General features: G+C 47.1%; 1 protein-coding gene across 1 annotated transcript in view; it reads left to right on the top strand.

The window, feature by feature from the left end:
• The window catches only part of FAF1 (Fas associated factor 1), a 330,141-nt gene that overhangs the window by 171,824 nt on the left and 135,095 nt on the right, over window positions 1–23,222 (top strand). The window contains exons 10-12 of the mRNA XM_075320555.1: window positions 3,758–3,878; window positions 4,478–4,541; window positions 7,107–7,188. Of these exons, the coding sequence (XP_075176670.1) occupies window positions 3,758–3,878; window positions 4,478–4,541; window positions 7,107–7,188 (267 nt within the window). The remainder of the gene's footprint in view (window positions 1–3,757; window positions 3,879–4,477; window positions 4,542–7,106; window positions 7,189–23,222) is intronic.

Raw genomic sequence — 23,222 nt, 5'->3', positions numbered from 1 at the left:
AATAATCATGCTGGCCAGCCTAAAGCACACCTGTGCAATAATCATGCTGGCCGGCCTAAAGCACACCTGTGCAATAATCATGCTGGCCAGCCTAAAGCACACCTGTGCAATAATCATGCTGGCCAGCCTAAAGCACACCTGTGCAATAATAATGCTGGCCAGCCTAAAGCACACCTGTGCAATAATCATGCTGGCCAGCCTAAGGCACACCTGTGCAATAATCATGCTGGCCAGCCTAAGCCACACCTGTGCAATAATCATGCTGGCCAGCCTAAGGCACACCTGTGCAATAATCATGCTGGCCAGCCTAAGGCACACCTGTGCAATAATCATGCTGTCTAATCATCATCTTGATCTGTCGCACTTGTGAGGTAAATGGATTATCTCGAGAGAGGAGAAGTGCTCGCTAACAGATTTACACAAATTTGTGAACAATATTCGAGTGAAAAAGGCCTTTATGTGTGACATAGGAAAAGTCTAAGATCTTCGAGTTCAGCTCATGAAAAATGGGAGCAAAACCAAAAGTGTTGTGTTTTGTATTTTTGTTCAGTGTATATATGTGTACAGAAGTATACACGCACTCATATATACATATATACACTATTATGTTGCAGACCTGTAACCTGACTCCGGCTTTTTACTGTACACTTTACACTTGTGCAACCTAAGAAGGAGTGAACTGCGCATCCATTACTCGGGTGGCTCGGATCCCTCCTGGCTCGCACCGCGCTGCTCCGGTTGAGTTCTCTTTTGTAAATAGCAGGAAGTACCCGGCTATTTCATCTGCAGATTATTTCTCTTCTGTAAATGAGCACTGTAATTTTTATCCTATTACTTGGCATTCTTCAGTACTTAAAAAGGAATTAGCATTGTCACAGTGAACATTACATTAATGCAATCACACATGAGCCAAGACGCGGAGAGCTAAGATGCAATATAAAACCTGTATTTGTTTTATAAATGTTTAACCCCTGCCGGATCTTGTGGTGCCGCGCCGGCCCTGCCGGGTTACATTGTATTAGCTGCTAGAAGTTAGACCCTGGCAGTGATTTTTTTTTTTTTTTAAATCTCTACAAAACTAAAAAAAAAAACTAAAAAAAAAAAATTCCTTGATGACATTACACTAATTACTACAATTATTTTCTGATGTGTATTTAACCTCCTAACCATGCAGTGTGTTTTTATCATTTTGAAGCCCTGTGCATGATTTTGTACAATTTTTATTATTTTGATTACACGCCTAATTATTAGTCATGGGGGATACCACAGATGAACATTTTCTGTATGCACAAAATAATGTTGATTATCATGTTTTTTTTTTATTTTTTTATTATTTGTTTTTCGTTCTATTACTCTATAGTAAACATATTTTGATATTTTTTAATTCCCTAGTAATATTATATTATATTTTAATATTATACTACACAAAATAATGTTGATTAGCATGTTTTTTTTTAATTTTTTTTTACTTTATAGTAAACATATTTTGATATTTTTTATTTCCCTAATAATATTATATTATATTTTAATATTATACTACAGAAAATAATGTTGATTATCATGGGTTTTTTTTATTTTTTTTTTATTATTTTTCGTTCTATTACTCTATAGTAAACCTATTTTGATATTTTTTATTTCCCTAATAATATTATATTATAATATTATACTACACAAAATAATGTTGATTATCATGTTTTTTTGATTTTTTTTATTATTTGTTTTTCATTCTATTACTCTATAGTAAACCTATTTTGATATTTTTTATTTCCCTAATAATAATATATTACAATATTATACTACTTACTGATCGTCGCCTTCTCCAGTTTGCAGCATCGTTCCGCTCCTCTTCTAACCTACTTGACCTGAGATCGGATTTGCCGGCTCACACGGGGGTTTATGTGCGGAGCCGAAATCTCTGAATGTTACATAGGTTGAAAAAAAGACCTAGGTCCATCTAGTTCAACCTTTCTCCACCAAGTAGAGATTTTTGTCACTAAGGCCTTGTGCCCACGTGGCGCTTTTTTTGCGCTTTTTTTCATGTTTTTTTTTTTTCTTTCTTTTTTTAATCAATAAAAGCAAGGAAAAAGCATCCCAGCAAAGTCTTTGAGAATCCTGACTCGCTGTGCACACGATGCTTCTTTTTTCCTTGCAGATTTTGCTGCTGAAAAAAGAAGCAGTGTGTCAATTGTTTCTGCATTTTTTTCAGCGTTTCTACAATCCCCTGCAATGCTTTATCACTACAGAGGATTATAGCGCAGCACTGTGCCTCACACACCGTGCATACAGCATACAGCATGGTCTGTGAGGCGATCCATAGCTCAGTAACCCAGGGTCATCATGGTGACAACCCAGGCTTACCATGGCAGCGATCAGGTCCCTGTAATCATATTACAGGGACCCAATCGCCAGGGAGAGGTAAGCAATCCCTCTCCCTGTTTCCTGAATGCTGCAATCGCACTGATCGCAGCATTTAGGGGGTTAAACTGTCAGGAGCAGTGTGGACACTACCTGTTGCAGTCTAAGTCCATATAGTCTCATTCTGAGTCTCATATAATTAGGCCCTGTGCACATGCTGCGTTTTTTTGGTGCAGTTTGTTGTTCAAACATGCGTCTATTCTTATGCCAGCAAAGTCAATGGGAATCCTGAAGTGCTGTGCGCACGCTGTTTATTTTTTCCTTGTAGTTTTGAGTACAGAAAAAAGCAGCAGCGTGTCATTTGTTGGTGCGATTTTTTTTTTTTTCTCCTTCTTTTTGTGTCCCATCCACACATTTATTTCACTAAAAAACGCGTGGCATAAAAAGGCACCAAAAAAACTCATGCGTGTGCCGTTTTTGGTGCAGAAAAGTTCTCCGCGTGGGCACATACCCTTCTTACATTGCAAAAAAAAGAACCGGCCCAGAGCGTAGACATTCCGTGAGCTGAAAAACTGCAGAGCGGTCACTTGGTCCAGAAGAGGACCGGTGCGGTGCTGGGACACACATCAATCAGACATGTGGATACGCCGCACATGTGTGTGATAGGAATGGGTCTTGCATGTTATTGAGAAATGTTTGTAAGATTTTTGCTTGCGGGTATTGAATGAGAGCAATCTGTGACATTCACCAAATGTTAGGAAATGGATATCTACAAAGAATAAGCTTTTATCTGCTGCCAACTGTGAAACCCCATTACCTTAGGATGGCTTAGGCTGCGCGCCCACGAACAGGGTTCACGGCGTTTTGGACGCAGCGCGTTTTCACTGCATCCAAAATGCTGTGTTGTACAGTACAAGCGCAGTGTGCATGAACTGCCCGCAGCATAAACTGACCTGCCCTCAGCGTAAACTGACCTGCCCACGCAGCGTAAACTGACCTGCCCACGCAGCGTAAACTGACCTGCCCACGCAGCGTAAACTGACCTGCCCACGCAGCGTAAACTGACCTGCCCACGCAGCGCAAACTGACCTGCCCACGCAGCGCGAACTGACCTGCCCACGCAGCGCGAACTGACCTGCCCACGCAGCGCGAACTGACCTGCCCACGCAGCGCAAACTGACTTGCCCACGCAGCGCGAACTGACCTGCCCACGCAGCGCGAACTGACCTGCCCACGCAGCGCAAACTGACCTGGGCATTGGGACAGTTCCCTTTTGCTGCTGCACAGGTGTTTGGATGCTGGGTGGGTGTAGGGGTGCCAAGCATTTTGGGGCACCTTGTGTGCTTTAAAGTTATGTTTTTCCTGAGTAGGAATAATTAAACCTCATCTCCTCTCCCGACAGTGCACAGATATTCACATGATCAGTGACAGCGATGGAGATGACTTTGAAGATGCTACAGAGTTTGGCGTGGACGACGGGGAGATCTTCGGCATGAGCCCTGCACTTAGAAAGTCTCCAATGAGTAAGGAAACGTGGCCTTCACAAACTCAAATTTCCTCAAAACCCGAGGAGCGTGTGTCTTGTATGCATGCTCCAAGGCAGGTCTGTGGCCACTTTTCCCCATTCCGCTCACCTAGAACGACGGGTTCCTCCTATCAGTCAACGGGATCAGGATGGGAAGAAGCTGCATTTCAAAGTATGCGTTATCTGCTTCATGTATGAATCCACCATCAGGTTCCCATTAAATAAGAATCTTAGACCTTATGAGGCTGGTGTTTCCAAAATCCATGTCCTATTGGCTGTTTAATCCTCTTTAAAGGTTTTTATACTGTATATTTAAATGCTCATTTTTATATGAGGCAGGAAAACTTTTAGAAAAAAAGTTAAGCCATTCTGACGTGAATTTTCAAAGAAGTACACCAGCCTCATCAGGTCTAAGCGATTTACTTACTACTATATTCTGTTTGTATTGGGAAATCTGGTGCCAGTTTGTTTTACTAATTCATGGATACATAGTGATGAGAGCCGTAGTACCGTATTTCGTGTTTTTATGTTCCTTAACTGTAATTGGTTTAATTGTGCGAGTCGCTGAAATTTTTGTTTTTGTTTCCATATTGACAGTGCCTGAAAATGCTGAAAATGAGGCTGATGCTTTACTGCAGTTTACGGCAGAATTCTCCTCCAGGTAAATAATTTTTCACAATGAAATCTACATAAAACTCCGTATTAAATTCACAGATGCTATAAAAGTTCTACTAGTTCTGGCAGCAGACAGCAATTCAACTAGTTACCTCTGTGAGCAGACAGCAATTCAACTAGTTACCTCTGTGAGCAGACAGCAATTCAACTAGTTACCTCTGGGAGCAGACAGCAATTCAACTAGTTACCTCTGGGAGCAGACAGCAATTCAACTAGTTACCTCTGGGAGCAGACAGCAATTCAACTAGTTACCTCTGGGAGCAGACAGCAATTCAACTAGTTACCTCTGGGAGCAGACAGCAATTCAACTAGTTACCTCTGGGAGCAGACAGCAATTCAACTAGTTACCTCTGGGAGCAGACAGCAATTCAACTAGTTACCTCTGTGAGCAGACAGCAATTCAACTAGTTACCTCTGGGAGCAGACAGCAATTCAACTAGTTACCTCTGGGAGCAGACAGCAATTCAACTAGTTACCTCTGGGAGCAGACAGCAATTCAACTAGTTACCTCTGGGAGCAGACAGCAATTCAACTAGTTACCTCTGTGAGCAGACAGCAATTCAACTAGTTACCTCTGTGAGCAGACAGCAATTCAACTAGTTACCTCTGGGAGCAGACAGCAATTCAACTAGTTACCTCTGGGAGCAGACAGCAATTCAACTAGTTACCTCTGGGAGCAGACAGCAATTCAACTAGTTACCTCTGGGAGCAGACAGCAATTCAACTAGTTACCTCTGTGAGCAGACAGCAATTCAACTAGTTACCTCTGGGAGCAGACAGCAATTCAACTAGTTACCTCTGGGAGCAGACAGCAATTAAACTAGTTACCTCTGGGAGCAGACAGCAATTCAACTAGTTACCTCTGGGAGCAGACAGCAATTCAACTAGTTACCTCTGGGAGCAGACAGCAATTCAACTAGTTACCTCTGGGAGCAGACAGCAATTCAACTAGTTACCTCTGTGAGCAGACAGCAATTCAACTAGTTACCTCTGGGAGCAGACAGCAATTCAACTAGTTACCTCTGGGAGCAGACAGCAATTCAACTAGTTACCTCTGGGAGCAGACAGCAATTCAACTAGTTACCTCTGGGAGCAGACAGCAATTCAACTAGTTACCTCTGTGAGCAGACAGCAATTCAACTAGTTACCTCTGTGAGCAGACAGCAATTCAACTAGTTACCTCTGGGAGCAGACAGCAATTCAACTAGTTACCTCTGGGAGCAGACAGCAATTCAACTAGTTACCTCTGGGAGCAGACAGCAATTCAACTAGTTACCTCTGGGAGCAGACAGCAATTCAACTAGTTACCTCTGTGAGCAGACAGCAATTCAACTAGTTACCTCTGGGAGCAGACAGCAATTCAACTAGTTACCTCTGGGAGCAGACAGCAATTAAACTAGTTACCTCTGGGAGCAGACAGCAGCTCTGCTGCCGGTTACCTCTGGGAGCGGACTGCAGCTCTGCCGCCGGTTACCTCTGGAAGCGGACTGCAGCTCTGCCGCCAGTTACCTCTGGGAGCAGACGGCAGCTCTGCCGGTTACCTCTGGGAGCAGACGGCAGCTCTGCCGGTTACCTCTGGGAGCGGACGGCAGCACTGCCGCCAATTACCTCTGGGAGCGGACTGCAGCTCTGCCGCCGGTTACCTTTGGGAGCAGACGGCAACACTGCTACCGGTTACCTTTGGGAGCGGATGGCGGCTTTATGTCCTCCCTACTGTCGTGACCTGCACTCCCACAATGCACTGATGTTCAGAGACTATAGAAAAAAACTTATGAATACTTAATAAAGTTAAAATTTATTTTAAAAACTAAAAAGCAGGTTAATTAAGGGCAAAGTTTTATTTTATCTCTGTTAATTTAAATTGTTTGATTTGGGGCTCAAAAAAACCATTGATTTTAATTGAAAATTGTGCAGAGGTTACCTTCGATAGCCTCGGTGTTCCCCTTCCTTATCGCAGGCTTAAGAATGAGTTAGCTTAGAGTCCATCAGTGAGCTCTCCCTAGCAGTGTGTGTGCATTTTTTGTATCTTCTCCTGAGCTCCTCTGGGCTTATTTATGACCACCAGTTGGGCTGAACTTTAATGTGGTCATTACAAAAATGGCTAGCTAAAAGATTAACAAACTGGCATTACAACAAGCTTACAGACACATTTTCCGTTAACTCATTCTGCAGCCAACATTGGCAAACATGTAAGAGCCAAATGTAGAATATTTTTAATAAAATTACAAAAAATATTTTTAGTCCCAAATATTTGCAAGAAAAAAAAAGTGTGCCCCGGCATGTGTATTTATGCCTTAAATGCTTCAGGCTATGAGAATTTATCCCTAGATAGCGATTATGTATAACACCCTAAAATATGGCATCATTGCGTGTGATCGTCGGCAGGGATCCAGTCGTTGTTTTACCAGACACAGCGCCCCTCGTGTTTGTGGCCAGTGCCTGGTACTGCATATTCTGTCATTCGTGTGATGGTTGTAGCTCATCGTGGCAACGCATAGTGTAATCAAATGGCGTTTTATGATAATTGCTGTTTTTTTTCTCACTTTTTCAGGTATGGTGAGTGCCATCCTGTGTTCTTCATTGGCTCCTTGGAGGCTTCCTTCCAGGAGGCATTCTATGGGAAAGCTAGAGATGTAAGTATTTCCTTCATTACCGTTTAGTTCTCATCTGTTCTAAGCTTGATGCGTTATCAATGATTTAGATGAAGGAATTGAGGGTAAATTGATTAAATTTGCTGATGACACAAAACTAGGCTTAGCTAATACTAGAGAAGAGTGAGAGAGAGGATTCAACAAGATCTACACAAACTGGAACAGTGGACAGTAACTAAAAGAATGGTTTTTAACAAGGAGAAATGCAAAGTCCTACATCTGGGCAAGAAAAAAGCATGTACAAAATGGGAGGATTAGGGCTAAGCAACAGCATGTGTGAAAAAGACTTTGGTATAGTAATAAACACAGACTGAACATGAGTCAACAGAGTGATGCAGCAGCAAAAAGAAAGCAAACACAATTCTGGGATGTATTTACAGAAGCGTACAGTCTAGATCACGTGAAGTCATTATTACCCTCTACTCTTCTCTGGTCAGACCTCATCTAGAATATGGTATTCAGTTCTGGGCACCACATTTTAAAAAATACATCAACAAACTAGAGCAAGTTCAGAGAAGAGTGACCAGAATGGTGACCGATCTACAAAACATGTCCTATGAGGAACAGTTATAGGATTTAGGATTGTTTAGCTTGCAAAAGAGAAGACTGAGAGGAGATTTAATTGCCGTCTACAAATATCTCAAGAGTTGTCACACTATAGAGGAATTATTATTATTATTATTATTATTATTATGATTTATTTATAGAGCACCATTGATTCCATGGTGCTGTACATGAGAAGGGGGTTACATACAAGATACATATACAAGTTACAGTAGACAGACTAGTACAGAGGGAAGAGGGCCCTGCCCTTGCGGGCTTACATTCTATAGGATTATGGGGAGGAGACAGTAGGTGGGGTGTAGGTGGGGCGGCAGCTCCGCACGGTGATGGGGCGGCAGCTCCGCACGGTGGTGGGGCGGCAGCTCCGCACGGTGATGGGGCGGCAGCTCCGCACGGTGATGGGGCGGCAGCTCCGCACGGTGGTGGGGCGGCAGCTCCGCACGGTGGTGGGGCAGTGAGGTCATTCAAGGTTATAGGCATTTCTGAACAGATGAGTCTTTAGGTTCCGTTTGAAGCTTGCGGGTGTAGTAGATAATCTGACGTGTTGAGGCAGTGAGTTCCAGGAGACTGGGGATGTTCGGGAGAAGTCTTGGAGACGGTTGCATGAGGAGCGAATGAGAGAGGAGGATAGAAGGAGATCTTGGGAGGACCGGAGATTACGTTTTGGAGTGTAGCGAGAGATTAGTTCAGAGATATATGGAGGAGACAATTTGTGGATGGCTTTGTAAGTCAGTATTAGTAGTTTGAATTGGATACGATGGAAGATTGGGAGCCAGTGAAGGGACATGCAGAGAGGAGAAGCGGGGTGGTAGTGAGGCGAGAGGTGGATCAGTCGGGCAGCAGAATTAAGGATGGACTGGAGAGGGGCGAGCGTGTTAGCAGGGAGACCACATAGGAGGATGTTGCAGTAGTCGAGGCGGGAGATTATGAGAGCATGCACTAGCATTTTTGTAGATTGAGAATTGATGAAGGGACGGATTCTGGAAATATTTTTGAGTTGAAGACGACAGGAGGTGGTGAGGGATTGAATGTGTGGTATGAAGGACAAGGCAGAGTCAGAGGAATCCGTGCTATTCTTATTTGAACACGGAAAGACTAGAAGCAACGGAATTGGGACGAGACACAGGTTTGAGGTTGGGTTGTATCAATGAAAAAACGTTACAAAAACACTGCAAAGAATTGACCTGCTCATTCTATGAAATCTGCAAAAAAAAGGTATTTGACAAAACTGTTTGGAAAAAATCTCCAGGTGTTTGTGTCTGTGTGTGCATGAGATTTCAGAAATCTCATAGACTTTGCTGGTACTGTAAAAATCAGCATTTTATTAGCATGGATTTGCATAGAACCAAGGCAGAGCTGAAGCTAAAAAACGCAGCAAAAACTTTGCAAAATTTGGGTTTCTGAAATCTGTTTCAAATACAGTGACTGATCCCTATGTTTTCTTTTGCCTAAATTTAAAAATAAATAAATAAGAAACACTTCTATTTTTAACCATCACGTATGGATTTTGCATAAAAGATGCATCAAATTAGCCAAAAATGAACACAATATAATATACCGTATTTTTCGGACTATAAGACGCACCGAAGATGCACCCTGGTTTTAGAGGAGGAAAATAAAATTTTAAGCAAAAAATGTAGTCATGACACACTGTAATGGGGCGAGGATCTGCTGCTGACACTGTTATGGGGGTAATGTCCTCAAAATCTTTACTAAGGTACCCCATCCTGGTAATGATCCTCCTGCCTTGTGTATGTGTGTATATATATATATATATATATATATATATATAATGTCCCTCATCCTGGTATAACCCCATCTTGCTATATACTGCCATCCTGGTATATGGCCGCATCATGCTATATACCCCATCCTGTCCTGCTATATACTCCATCCTGGCATATGGCCGCATCCTGCTATATACCCCCATCCTGGTATGTGCTCCCATCCTGCTATATACGCCATCATCCTGCTATATACGCTATCATCCTGCTATATACGCCATCATCCTGCTCATATGCCAGCATCCTGCTCATATACCCCCATCATCCTGCTCATATACCCCCATCATCCTGCTCATATACCCCCATCCTGCTTTATGTCCGGCATCCTGTGGCACACAAAAAAAAAACGTTTATACCGTACTTACCTTTCCTCACTCCACGCAGCATGGCTTCTCCTCCGTCTGTGCCGGCAGCGCTGTGTGGAGCCGGCCACGATCCCTGCAGCATCGCAATGTCCTCCTGTCTGCCGGCTCCGGCTGCGTGTGGACACGTGCGCACAGCGATGACGTCATCACTGTGAGCGCCACTAGTCTCCACACAGCCTGAATCGGCAGACAGGAGGACATTGCGGTGCTGCAGGGGAACGGTGAGTACTGTACACTGATTCACTGCACCCCGCGCTGATGATGATGCACGGGGGGCAGTGAATACAGCTGCATGATCACTCCAGGCTGTAGTTGCCAGGGGTGAACATGCGGCCGGCTGTTTACTATGCGCGCACCCCACTCCCATCATCCCGCCCACCTGTCAGCATCAGCTTCAGTGCTGAGAGATGATGGGCGGGAGGATGGGCGTGCATATGTAATGAGCGGGCCCACGTGGTCACGGCAGGCGCTACTACAGCCTGCTCATGCCCCCGATGACCTGCTCCACCGCAGCACCCTCATTCCCAGCCGCAGCCCTATATTCAGACCACAAGACGCACCCCCCACTTTCCCCCAACATTTGGGGGAAAAAAGTGCGTCTTATGGTCCGAAAAATACGGTATGTACATTTATTCAGAGCCCTGTGGATCTTCTTTGTGAAGCATCCAGCAGTCGTCCCCCCATCATGTTCCCCTTCCATCCATCTTGGTATTGTTGTGCCATCTCCTTGATATCCTGATGAAATCTTTCTTCTTGCTTTTCGCTAACCGCTCCAAGGTTTTCAGGAAAGTAGTCCAAATAGGAATGTAAGAAATAACTTCAAATTCATCAGAAAACCCAAGGCTTTGAAACATTTCCTCATGTTTTCCACTATGGACTTAAATTTTGGATCTTTATTGTTATTTAGAAATTTCTTCACAACTTCTTTAAAAGAATCCCAAGCCCTTTACTCAACTGCCTTCATTTTTGCTTCAAGCACATTATCCTTCATGTGTTTCCAGATATCCAGACTCACAAACATGCCTTCCTTCGGTTTTGCTTTGGACAGTTCTTGACACTTGGTAAATAGGCACTTAATAGTCTCTCCTTCTTTCGGAGGAGCTTTCACAAACTCTTTCATTAACCAAAGCTTAACATGGAGTGGTGGCAGGAGAACCTTAGTGTGATCAACTAAACTTTCCACAACTATGTCCTTGAGTCCAGATTCTAAAAATGGTCTCGTTGGCCAACATTTTTGGTTACAGTGATGAGTTCTATTCTGGCCATCCTATTCACAAAAAAAGGATGGGTACTTCATATATCCTCCTTTCTGCTGAAGGAGCAAAGAGAGAACTTTCAGATCACCACATATTGACCATCCTTGATCTTTGTAGTTACGGTTCTAGAGAATAAAGTCTAAATTCTCCTAGGTTTCCTTAACCCCTTCACGACCGCGGGCAGTAAAATTACGTCCTATTTTAACGTGACTTAACGACCAGGGACGTAATTTTACTGCCTAAACTTCATTTGATTGCCGTGGCCATAGCAACGGCTTTCAAATGATGTCCCCTGCTGTTTCTTACAGCAGGGGACCTTTGCTTGACCCCAGGGGGGGTGGCATCGCCACCCCCTATCGACGATCGATGTGATTGGCTGTTCAAATCTGAACCGCCAACCACATCGATCGCACTAATTTCGGCAAAAATAATGCCCGAATTAGTGCGATCCTGTGAGATCCAGCTATGAGATGCCGCAGCTGCTGCAGCATATCATAGGTGGACCTCAAACATGCCGCCCCCAGCCCCTGCAGCACTGATTGGAGCGATCGTGCTATGACGCGCAATCGCTCCAATCAGTGTGCAGTGGGGCGGTCTGATCTGCCGGTGGCCGCCCTCCCCAGGCCTGTACTGCTCTGGGGACCCTCCCCCAACATGGCTGCAGCGTGGAGTGGCTGGTACTTTTGGTACCACGCCACCGCTGCTGCCGCCGCAGACGCCGCCTCTGCTGTCACCGCGCCAGCTCCAAAGGTAAGTATTGTGCTCCGGCGATGGCCCCTGCGAGCTCCCGTGAAGGCCCCTGCGCGCTCCCGTGAAGGCCCCTGCCCGTGCCCCCCCAGATCTGCCCCCCTACGCCCCGATCTGCCCCCCTACGCCCCGATCTGCCCCCCGGCATCCCGATCTGCTCCCCACGCGATCTGCCTGCCTCCTCTGTCATCTGCTTCCAAGGTTCCTTCCTTCTGCCTTTGCTTCTCCGCCCCCTCTGCTCTCCCTCTAACCCCCCCCCATCCCCCCCCCTCTCCCCATCCCCCCCCCCCTCTCCCCATCCCCCCCCCCCCCGCCCCCCCCGACGTCCTCTTACCTGCCTTCACGGGTCGTCCGAGGTCTTCACTGGCCCGATCACATCTGCCTCCATCTGGGTCCTTCTGCTGATCTGTCCAACGTCCTGCCTGCTGCTGGTGTAAAGCTGTCTATCTCACTGCCTTCTTGTTCCTCTGCAACTCTTCTGGTCAGTGATCCTCTTGGTACTGTGAGTATAACTTTTTTTTTTTTTTTTTATTGTATCTTGTCCATTTTTACACTTCATCTGTCCGTGCGTCCCGCCAAGCGCTGATCAGGGATGCAGATAACGGATCTGCATCCGTGGTCAGTTTTTGGCATGACTTTTTTCCGTATTCGCGACGCTTTTTGTATCGCGTCCGTCCGTGCGTCCCGCCGAGCGCTGATCAGGGATGCAGATAACGGATCGGCATCCCTGCTCAATTTTTGGCGTGACTTTTTTCCGTATTCGCGACAATTTTTGTATGGCATCCGTCCGTGCGTCCCGCCGAGCGCTGATCAGGGATGCAGATAACGGATCGGCATCCCTGCTCAATTTTTGGCGTGACTTTTTTCCGTATTCCCGACGCTTTTTGTATCGCATCCGTCCGTGCGTCCCGCCGAGCGCTGATCAGGGATGCAGATAACGGATCGGCATCCCTGCTCAATTTTTGGCGTGACTTTTTTCCGTATTCGCGACAATTTCTTTTTCGCTCCTAATTGGGAGACCCAGACAGTGGGTGTATAGCTACTGCCCTCTGGAGGCCGCACAAAGAACTACACTTAAAAGTGTAAGGCCCCTCCCCTTCTGGCTATACACCCTCCCGTAGGAGTACAGATTCCTCAGTTTTAGCTTTGTGCGCAAGGAGGTCAGACACGCACGCATAGCTCCATTGTTTTTAGTCAGCAGCAGCTGCTGACTATGTCGGATGGAAGAAAAGAGGACACATATAGTGTCCCCAGCATGCTCCCTTCTCACCCCACTGTATGTCGGAGGTGTTTGTAAGGTTGAGGTACCCATTGCGGGTACGGCGGCAGGAGCCCACATGCTGATTCCTTCCCCATCCCTTTTTACAGGGCTCTGGGTGAAGTGGGATTTACTGGTCTCCAGGCACTGAGACCGGGCTCCATCTACAGCCCCTGGACAAGATGCTGGATGGAGCGGAGTACATCAGGGACATGGCCCTGCATCCTCAAGGTACTCTGTGTCCCCGTGCAGGCGCTCACACCGCAGCATGCTGGGTGTTGTAGTGCGCCGGGGGACATCAGCGCTACGGCGCTTGTGCCATGGCCTCATTCAGCTTAGCTGAAGCAGGCACACTTCCAGGAATCGGTCGCGCCGGCCGCTGGGACTGCGGCGCGGCTGGCACTTGTTGTGCGCCGGGGACTTCAGCGCGGCCCGCGCTTTTACGGCGGCCGCGCTGATAACTCGAGTCCCCGGCTTTTGCGGCCTGCTTCCGTTCGTTCCCGCCCCCGGACCTGCCAGTCAGGGGAGGGGCGGGACGCTGGCCACATCTAGAGATCGGTCATGCCGGCCGCTGGGACTGCGGCGCGGCTGGCACTTGTGGTGCGCCGGGGACTTCAGCGCGGCCCGCGCTTTTACGGCGGCCGCGCTGATAACTCGAGTCCCCGGCTTTTGCGGCCTGCTCCCGTTCGTTCCCGCCCCCAGACCTGCCAGTCAGGAGAGGGGCGGGACGCTGGCCAGTGCATCAGCGCTGAGGGCTGGAGTCGTTTTTACATACTCCAGCCCTCACAATTGGCACAGAGGGGACACTGTTTCCCGCACTTTTGTTTGGGAACTCCCACGGACCGCCCCTCTCCACAGACGCCGGCAGCCATTCCTGCTGACACGCTGAGCTGCAGAGGGGAGCCGGGGAGACCCAGACAAGGATTTCTACAGCCTCTTACCCGCTATTCAGCGGGCGGTAAGCAGCCCTCAGGGCTCACCCCTCTTGTGCCAGTAGTATTCTTAGTATTTTGTTGCTACAAATACTTGGTATTACATAGCGCTGGTCGCCCTTTGGCTATAGACTCTCTCACATTCAGAGAGCCAGCAGCATGTCGTCCGCAAAACGCAAGGGTGCCAAAGCACAGACATTATATGCTTCCTGCACCGCATGTGGGACTTTTCTACCGGCAGGCTCCACAGACCCCCATTGTGTGCAGTGCTCGGCCCCTGCGGCGCTTGCACAGCCGGGGCCTCTGCTGGACGTGACCCAGGGTGTACCACCTGTGAATGCTGTCCAGGTGACAGGCACTGAGTTTGCAGCTTTTGCTGACAGAATGTCTCTCACTATGTCACAAATTCTTGACACATTGCGAGCTAGGCCTGTACTTCAGGCCACGGACACTGTGCAATCATTGCCCCCTGGTCCCCCTCAGCTCCAAGCTCCGGGACGGGCATATACACCTCAGGGTGAAGACTCTGACTCGGACGATGGCCCCGGGCAGCCTAAGCGGGCTCGCTATGACGGGCCTTCACATTCATCCCAATGGTCAGGATCCCAGCGAGATGAATCTATGGGTGATGAGGCGGACGTAACTGATCAGGATTCTGATCCTGGAACCGCTCTCAATCTAGATACACCAGATGGTGACGCCATAGTTAATGATCTTATATTTAACATCAATAAGATGTTAAATATTTCCCCACCAGCTCCTCTTGTGGAGGAGTCAGCTTCGCAGCACGAGAGAATCCATTTCAGATACCCTAAGCGTACTTTAAGCACTTTTCTGGACCACGCTGACTTTAGAGACGCAATCCAGAAACCCCACGCTTATCCTGAAAGGCGTTTTCCTAAACGGCTTAAAGATACACGCTATCCTTTTCCCCCTGAGGTGGTCAAAGGTTGGACCCAGTGTCCAAAAGTGGATCCTCCAATTTCCAGGCTTGCAGCTAGATCCTTGGTTGCAGTTGAAGATGGAGCGGCACTTAAAGATGCCACTGACAGGCAGATGGAGCTCTGGCTGAAATCCATCTATGAAGCGATTGGAGCGTCATTAGCGCCTTCTTTTGCAGCCGTATGGGCACTCCAAGCTATCTCAGCCGGGCTTGCGCGAGTTGACTCCGTCACACGTGCATTTGCCCCGCAGGTAGCACCATTGACCTCGCAAATGGCGGCATTCGCGTCGTACGCGATTAATGCTGTTCTTGACGCTACAAGCCGCACGGCAGTGGCGTCAGCCAACTCCGTTGTTTTGCGTAGGGCCCTGTGGTTGAGACATTGGAAAGCAGATTCTCATTCCAAGAAGTGCTTAACCAATTTGCCTTTTTCTCGTGACCGATTGTTTGGAGAGCGTTTGGATGAAATCATCAAACACTCCAAGGGTAAGGACTCATCCTTACCGCAACACAGACAAAACAGACCCCAACAGAGGAAGGGTCAGTCTGGTTATCGGTCCTTTCGAGGACCGGGCAGGTCCCAATTCGCATCGTCCAAAAAGACTCAAAAGGACCAGAGACGCTCAGATTCTTGGAGGTCTCAGTCACGCCCAAAAAGGGCAGCCGGAGGAACCGTTGCCAAAACGGCGTCCTCCTGACTTGAGGTCTCCGATTCCCACACCCGCGGTCGGTGGGAGGCTTTCCCACTTTGGCGACATCTGGCTGTCACACGTCAAAGACCGTTGGGTGAGGGATATTCTGTCTCACGGGTACAGGATAGAGTTCAGTTCTCGTCCGCCAACTCGTTTCTTCAGAACTTCTCCCCCACCAGACCGAGCCGATGCTCTGTTGCAGGCGGTGGCCGCTCTAAAAGCGGAAGGAGTGGTGACCTCTGTCCCTCTTCAGGAACAAGGTCACGGTTTTTACTCCAATCTGTTTGTGGTCCCAAAAAAGGACGGATCGTATCGGCCCGTCCTGGATCTAAAGTTGCTCAACAGACACGTAAAGGTCAGGAGGTTCCGGATGGAATCCCTACGCTCCGTCATAGCCTCAATGTCTCAAGGAGATTTTCTAGCATCAATAGATATCAAAGATGCGTATCTCCACGTGCCGATCGCACCAGAGCATCAGCGTTTCCTACGCTTCGTCATACACGACGAACACCTGCAGTTCGTAGCGTTACCTTTCGGTCTGGCAACAGCCCCCCGGGTCTTCACCAAGGTCATGGCAGCAGTAGTAGCTGTTCTGCACTCGCAGGGTCACTCGGTCATCCCGTATCTAGACGACCTGCTTATAAAGGCACCCTCTCAAGAGGCATGCCAACACAGTCTGAAAGTGGCACTAGACACTCTCCAGAGTTTCGGGTGGATTATCAACTTTCCAAAGTCTCATCTAACCCCGACCCAATCTCTGACTTATCTTGGCATGGAGTTTCATACTCTCTCAGCGATAGTGAAGCTTCCACTGGACAAGCAGTGCTCGCTGCGGACTGGAGTGCAATCTCTCCTTCAGAACCAGTCGCACTCACTGAGGCGCCTCATGCATTTCCTAGGAAAGATGGTAGCAGCAATGGAGGCAGTCCCGTTCGCGCAGTTTCATCTGCGCCCTCTACAATGGGACATTCTACGCCAATGGGACGGGAAATCGACGTCCCTCGACAGGACTGTCTCCCTCTCTCAGACTGCCAAGGACTCTCTGCGTTGGTGGCTTCTCCCCGCCTCATTGTCACAGGGAAAGTCGTTCCTTCCCCCGTCCTGGGCAGTGGTCACGACGGATGCGAGCCTATCAGGGTGGGGAGCGGTGTATCTCCACCACAGGGCTCAGGGGATGTGGACTCTGGAAGAGTCCACCCTGCAGATCAATGTTCTGGAAATCAGAGCAATCTATCTTGCCCTGCGAGCCTTCCAACAATGGCTGGAAGGCAAACAGATTCGGATTCAGTCGGACAATTCCACGGCGGTGGCGTACATCAACCACCAAGGGGGAACACGCAGTCGCCAAGCCTTTCAAGAAGTCCAACGGATTTTGACGTGGGTGGAAAGCAGAGCGTCCACCATATCCGCAGTTCACATCCCAGGCGTGGAAAACTGGGAAGCAGACTTTCTCAGTCGCCAGGGCATGGACGCAGGAGAATGGTCTCTTCACCCGGACGTGTTTCAGCAGATCTGTTGCCGCTGGGGGACGCCGGACGTCGATCTGATGGCGTCACGACACAACAACAAGGTCCCAGTTTTCATGGCACGGTCTCACGATCACCGAGCACTGGCGGCAGACGCCTTGGTTCAGGATTGGTCGCAATTCCGACTCCCCTATGTGTTCCCACCTCTAGCATTGTTACCCAGAGTTCTCCGGAAAATCAAGTCCGACTGCCATCGAGCCATACTCGTCGCTCCAGATTGGCCAAGAAGGTCGTGGTACCCGGATCTGTGGCATCTCACGGTAGGCCAACCGTGGACACTTCCAGACCGTCCAGATTTGCTGTCTCAAGGGCCGTTTTTCCATCTGAATTCTGCGGCCCTGAACCTGACTGTGTGGCCATTGAGTCCTGGATCCTAGCGGCCTCAGGTTTATCCCATAAAGTTGTTGCCACAATGAGACAGGCTAGAAAACCATCCTCAGCTAAGATCTATCACAGAACGTGGAAGATATTCTTAGCGTGGTGCGTGGCTCAAGGGTTTTCTCCCTGGCCATTTGCATTGCCAACTTTTCTTTCCTTCCTGCAGTCTGGGTTGGAAAAAGGCTTGTCGCTTAGCTCTCTTAAGGGTCAAGTCTCCGCGCTATCCGTATTCTTTCAGAAGCGCTTGGCACAGCTTTCTAAAGTACGCACTTTTCTCCAAGGAGTTTGTCATATCGTTCCTCCTTACAGACGGCCATTGGAACCCTGGGATCTGAACAAGGTTCTCATTGCTCTCCAGAAGCCGCCTTTCGAGCCTTTGAAAGAGGTTCCCCTTTCTCGGCTTTCACAAAAGGTAGTTTTTCTTGTGGCGGTCACGTCTCTTCGAAGAGTGTCCGAGCTAGCGGCGTTATCTTGCAAATCTCCCTTCCTGGTGTTTCACCAAGACAAGGTAGTACTGCGTCCAATTCCAGAGTTTTCTCCCAAGGTGGTTTCTTCCTTTCATCTCAATCAGGATATCACTTTACCATCTTTGTGTCCGCATCCAGTTCACCAATTTGAAAAGGGTTTACATCTGTTGGACCTGGTGAGAGCACTCAGGATTTACATTTCTCGCACGGCGGCTCTACGCCGTTCTGATGCGCTCTTTGTCCTAGTCGCTGGTCAGCATAAGGGATCGCAAGCTTCCAAATCCACCCTGGCGCGGTGGATCAAGGAACCAATTCTTCACACATACCGTTCTGCTGGGCTTCCGATTCCATCTGGACTGAAGGCCCATTCTACCAGAGCCGTGGGTGCGTCCTGGGCATTGCGGCATCAGGCTACGGCTCAGCAAGTGTGCCAGGCGGCTACCTGGTCGAGTCTGCACACGTTTACCAAACACTATCAAGTGCATACCTACGCTTCGGCAGATGCCAGCCTAGGTAGACAGGTCCTTCAGGCGGCGGTGGCCCACCTGTAGGAGGAGGCTGTCTGACAGCCCGTTCATGTGGTATCTTTTTACCCACCCAGGGACTGCTTTTGGACGTCCCACTGTCTGGGTCTCCCAATTAGGAGCGAAAAAGAAGGGAATTTTGTTTACTTACCGTAAATTCCTTTTCTTCTAGCTCCAATTGGGAGACCCAGCACCCGCCCTATTTGTTCTTAGGGTTTCGTTTTTCGGGTGCACATGTTGTTCATGTTGTTTCTTAAGTTCTCCGATCGTGTTATCGGATTGAATTTGTTTTTGAAACTGTTATTGGCTTTCCTCCTTCTTGCTTTGGTACTAAAACTGAGGAATCTGTACTCCTACGGGAGGGTGTATAGCCAGAAGGGGAGGGGCCTTACACTTTTAAGTGTAGTTCTTTGTGCGGCCTCCAGAGGGCAGTAGCTATACACCCACTGTCTGGGTCTCCCAATTGGAGCTAGAAGAAAAGGAATTTACGGTAAGTAAACAAAATTCCCTTCTTTTGTATGGCATCCGTCCGTGCGTCCCGCCAAGCGCTGATCAGGGATGCAGATAACGGATCTGCATCCGTGGTCAGTTTTTGGCATGACTTTTTTCCGTATTCGCGACGCTTTTTGTATCGCGTCCGTCCGTGCGTCCCGCCGAGCGCTGATCAGGGATGCAGATAACGGATCGGCATCCCTGCTCAATTTTTGGCGTGACTTTTTTCCGTATTCGCGACAATTTTTGTATCGCATCCGTCCGTGCGTCCCGCCGAGCGCTGATCAGGGATGCAGATAACGGATCGGCATCCCTGCTCAATTTTTGGCGTGACTTTTTTCCGTATTCGCGACGCTTTTTGTATCGCATCCGTCCGTGCGTCCCGCCAAGCGCTGATCAGGGATGCAGATAACGGATCTGCATCCGTGGTCAGTTTTTGGCATGACTTTTTTCCGTATTCGCGACGCTTTTTGTATCGCGTCCGTCCGTGCGTCCCGCCGAGCGCTGATCAGGGATGCAGATAACGGATCGGCATCCCTGCTCAATTTTTGGCGTGACTTTTTTCCGTATTCCCGACGCTTTTTGTATCGCATCCGTCCGTGCGTCCCGCCGAGCGCTGATCAGGGATGCAGATAACGGATCGGCATCCCTGCTCAATTTTTGGCGTGACTTTTTTCCGTATTCGCGACAATTTTTGTATGGCATCCGTCTGTGCGTCCCGCCGAGCGCTGATCAGGGATGCACATAACATATCTGCATCCATGGTCAATTTTTGGCGTGACTTTTTTTTTTATGTATCCCCGACGCTTTTTTTATCGCATCCGACCGTGCGTCCTGCAGCGACCGATCAGTGCACTGCGTCTGTGCGTTTGAAAAGTCAAATGGCGCTCCTTCTCTTCTGAGCCCCGCCATGCGCCCAAACAATTACTTTCCACCACATATGAGGTATCTGCGTACTCAGGAGAAAATGCACAATACGTTTTATGGTGCATTTTTTCCTGATAGCCTTGTGAAAAAAAAAGCTACCTAGTTGAAGCAACCGTTTTGTGGTAAAAAAAAATTTTTTCTTTTCACGGCTCAACGCTATAAACTTCTGTGAAGCCCCCAGGTGTTCAAAGTGCTCACCAAACATCTAGAAAAATTATTTGAGGGCTCTAGTTTCCAAAATGGGGTCACTTGTGGGGGAGCTCCATTGTTTAGGCACCTCAGGGGGTCTTCAAACCTGACATGGCGTCCGCTAATGAGTGCAGCTAATTTTGCATTTAAATGGCGCTCCTTGCCTTCCGAGCACTGCCGTGTGTCCAAACATTTGATTTCCACCACATATGAGGTATCTGCGTACTCAGGAGAAAATGGACAATACATTTTATGTTGCATTTTTTCCCGATACCCTTGTGAAAAAAAAAGCTACCTAGTTGAAGCAACAGTTTTGTGGTAAAAAAAATTTTTTTTTCTTTTCACGGCTCAACGTTATAAACTTCTGTGAAGCCCCCAGGTGTTCAAAGTGCTCATCAAACATCTAGAAAAAATATTTGAGGGCTCTAGTTTCCAAAATGGGGTCACTTGTGGGGGAGCTCCATTGTTTAGGCACCTCAGGGGGTCTTCAAACCCGACATGGCGTCCGCTAATTAGTGCAGCTAATTTTGCGTTCAAAAATTCAAATGGCGCTCCTTGCATTCCAAGCACTGCCGTGTGTCCAAACATTTGATTTCCACCACATATGAGGTATCTGCGTACTCAGGAGAAAATGGACAATACATTTTATGTTGCATTTTTTCCCGATACCCTTGTGAAAAAAAAAGCTACCTAGTTGAAGCAACAGTTTTGTGGTAAAAAAATTTTTTTTTCTTTTCACGGCTCAACGTTATAAACTTCTGTGAAGCCCCCAGGTGTTCAAAGTGCTCATCAAACATCTAGAAAAAATATTTGAGGGCTCTAGTTTCCAAAATGGGGTCACTTGTGGGGGAGCTCCATTGTTTAGGCACCTCAGGGGGTCTTCAAACCCGACATGGCGTCCGCTAATGAGTGCAGCTAATTTTGCGTTCAAAAATTCAAATGGCGCTCCTTCCCTTCCGAGCTCCGCTGTGCACCCAAACAATTGATTTTTACCACATATGGGGTATCGGCGTACTCAGGAGAAAATGCACAATAAATTGTAGGGTGCACTTTCTCTTTTCTCCCTTGTGAAAATGAAAATTTTATGGCTAAAGTAACATTTTTGTGTTAAAAAGTAAAATTTTCATTTTTTCCTTCCACATTGCTTTGGTTCCTGTGAAGCACCTAAAGGGTTAATAAACTTTTTGGATGTGGTTTTGAGCAGAGTGAGGGGTGCAGTTTTTAGAATGGGGTCACTTTTGGGTATTTTCTGTCACTTCGGTCTCTCAAAGTCACCTCAAATGTGATGTGGTCCCTAAAAAAAATTATTTTCTAAATTTTGTTGGAAAAATGAGAAATTGCTGATGAACTTTGACCCCTTCTAACTTCCTAACGAAAAAAAAATTTGTTTCGAAAATTGCGCTGATGTAAAGTAGACAAGTGGGAAATGTTATTTAGTAACTATTTTGTGTGACATATTTCTCAGATTTATGGGCATAAATTTTCAAAGTTTGAAAATTGCGAAATTTTCAAAATTTTCGCCAAATTTCCTAAATTTTCACAAATAAACGCAAAAAATATCTGCCTAAATTTACCACTGACATGAAGTACAATATGTCACGAAAAAACAATCTCAGAATCGCCAGGATCCGTTGAAGCGTTCCAGAGTTATAACCTGTCAAAGTGACACTGGTCAGAATTGCAAAAAATGGCCCGGTCATTAGGGTGTTTTAGTGGCCGGGGGTGAAGGGGTTAAAGTGCAGAGAATGCCCTCCAGGCACTGAAGCATACTCGCTGCCATTGTGCAGTAGGAGCTTTCACATTTTTTGGGATGAATTAATAAAGAATCTCCACTCGCTCACATTGTACTCAATGTTACGTTTTGTCATCAGCCCAGGAACATCACTGCAATTTACGAGGGCACCATTTTGAGACAAGTATGGAAGGAATTCCTTTTCTCTGTTTCTGTACCATGAAAATCAGGTACCAAGACCTATTAGGTTCTTTTTGCTTTAGTCTTAAGCCTAAAGGTTCTTCAGGATATTTAGGAAGGTCCAAGTCCCGGACTAAATCATTTAATTAGAGCTGTGAAAAATGCTGTGGCTCGTTGGCGCTAAAGTGAACGTCTTTGCCAGAATCCGGCTCTTCGTGTACTGAATCAGATGAATCTTCTAGTTTCTCTGGAGGTGAAGGGACCGGTATTCCTGTATCGTGAGGTACAGGGTGAATGGCTGACCGGAGGTCCGGGTATATAACTCCTTCTTATTTTTAAGTTGAATCATTAAACATTGCACGCACAATAGTAGAAGTCATCACCATGATTTTGTGGTTCCCTCCAGATCATATACCCTACAACGAAAGCTCTTTCTTCCCTGGTGACCACCGTTGTAGGTCGTCTACACAAACTGAACATGTGGAGCCATGACTTGTCCTGATCACCTAGCTTTACACCAAAGTGCGCGTAATACACTTTTCTAACAAAGTCCATAAGGTTCCTTTATTGTTCTTCAGTAAAAAAGAACCGCAAATATAACAAAAGTTGTCGGGTTAATTATGACACTGCCTTATAGCCATTTTGATCAAGTTTTTAGGAAAGGAAGCTTAATCCACCACTAAATACTGATAGGAATCATGGTAGCACAGCACCACACTCTTATGGACTCTGTCTAAAAGAAAATCTGCCTTTTGCTCCCTATAGAAACTAATTGTGGTGCAACTTTCAGTTCTTTACACTGCTGAGGTAAAATGAAAGCTGTGCTCTGATTGGTTGCTATGGGCACCATCACACTCTTATGAACAGTCTAAAAGAAAATCGGCCTTTGCTTCCTATAGCAACCAATCACAGTGCAGCTTTCAGGTCTTCTACTGCTGAGGTAAAATGAAAGCTGTGGTCTTATTGGTTGCTGTGGCTATCACCACACTCTTATGAACTCTGTCTAAAGAAGCTCTGCCTTTGCTCCCTATAGCAACCAATGATAGTGCAGCTTTTAGTT

This window comes from Anomaloglossus baeobatrachus, chromosome 8, assembly GCF_048569485.1.
Source record: "Anomaloglossus baeobatrachus isolate aAnoBae1 chromosome 8, aAnoBae1.hap1, whole genome shotgun sequence".
Classification (NCBI taxonomy): Eukaryota; Metazoa; Chordata; class Amphibia; order Anura; family Aromobatidae; genus Anomaloglossus; species Anomaloglossus baeobatrachus.
The sequence above is the reverse complement of the archived record's forward strand: the minus strand, read 5'-3'. Positions and strand labels throughout refer to the sequence as shown.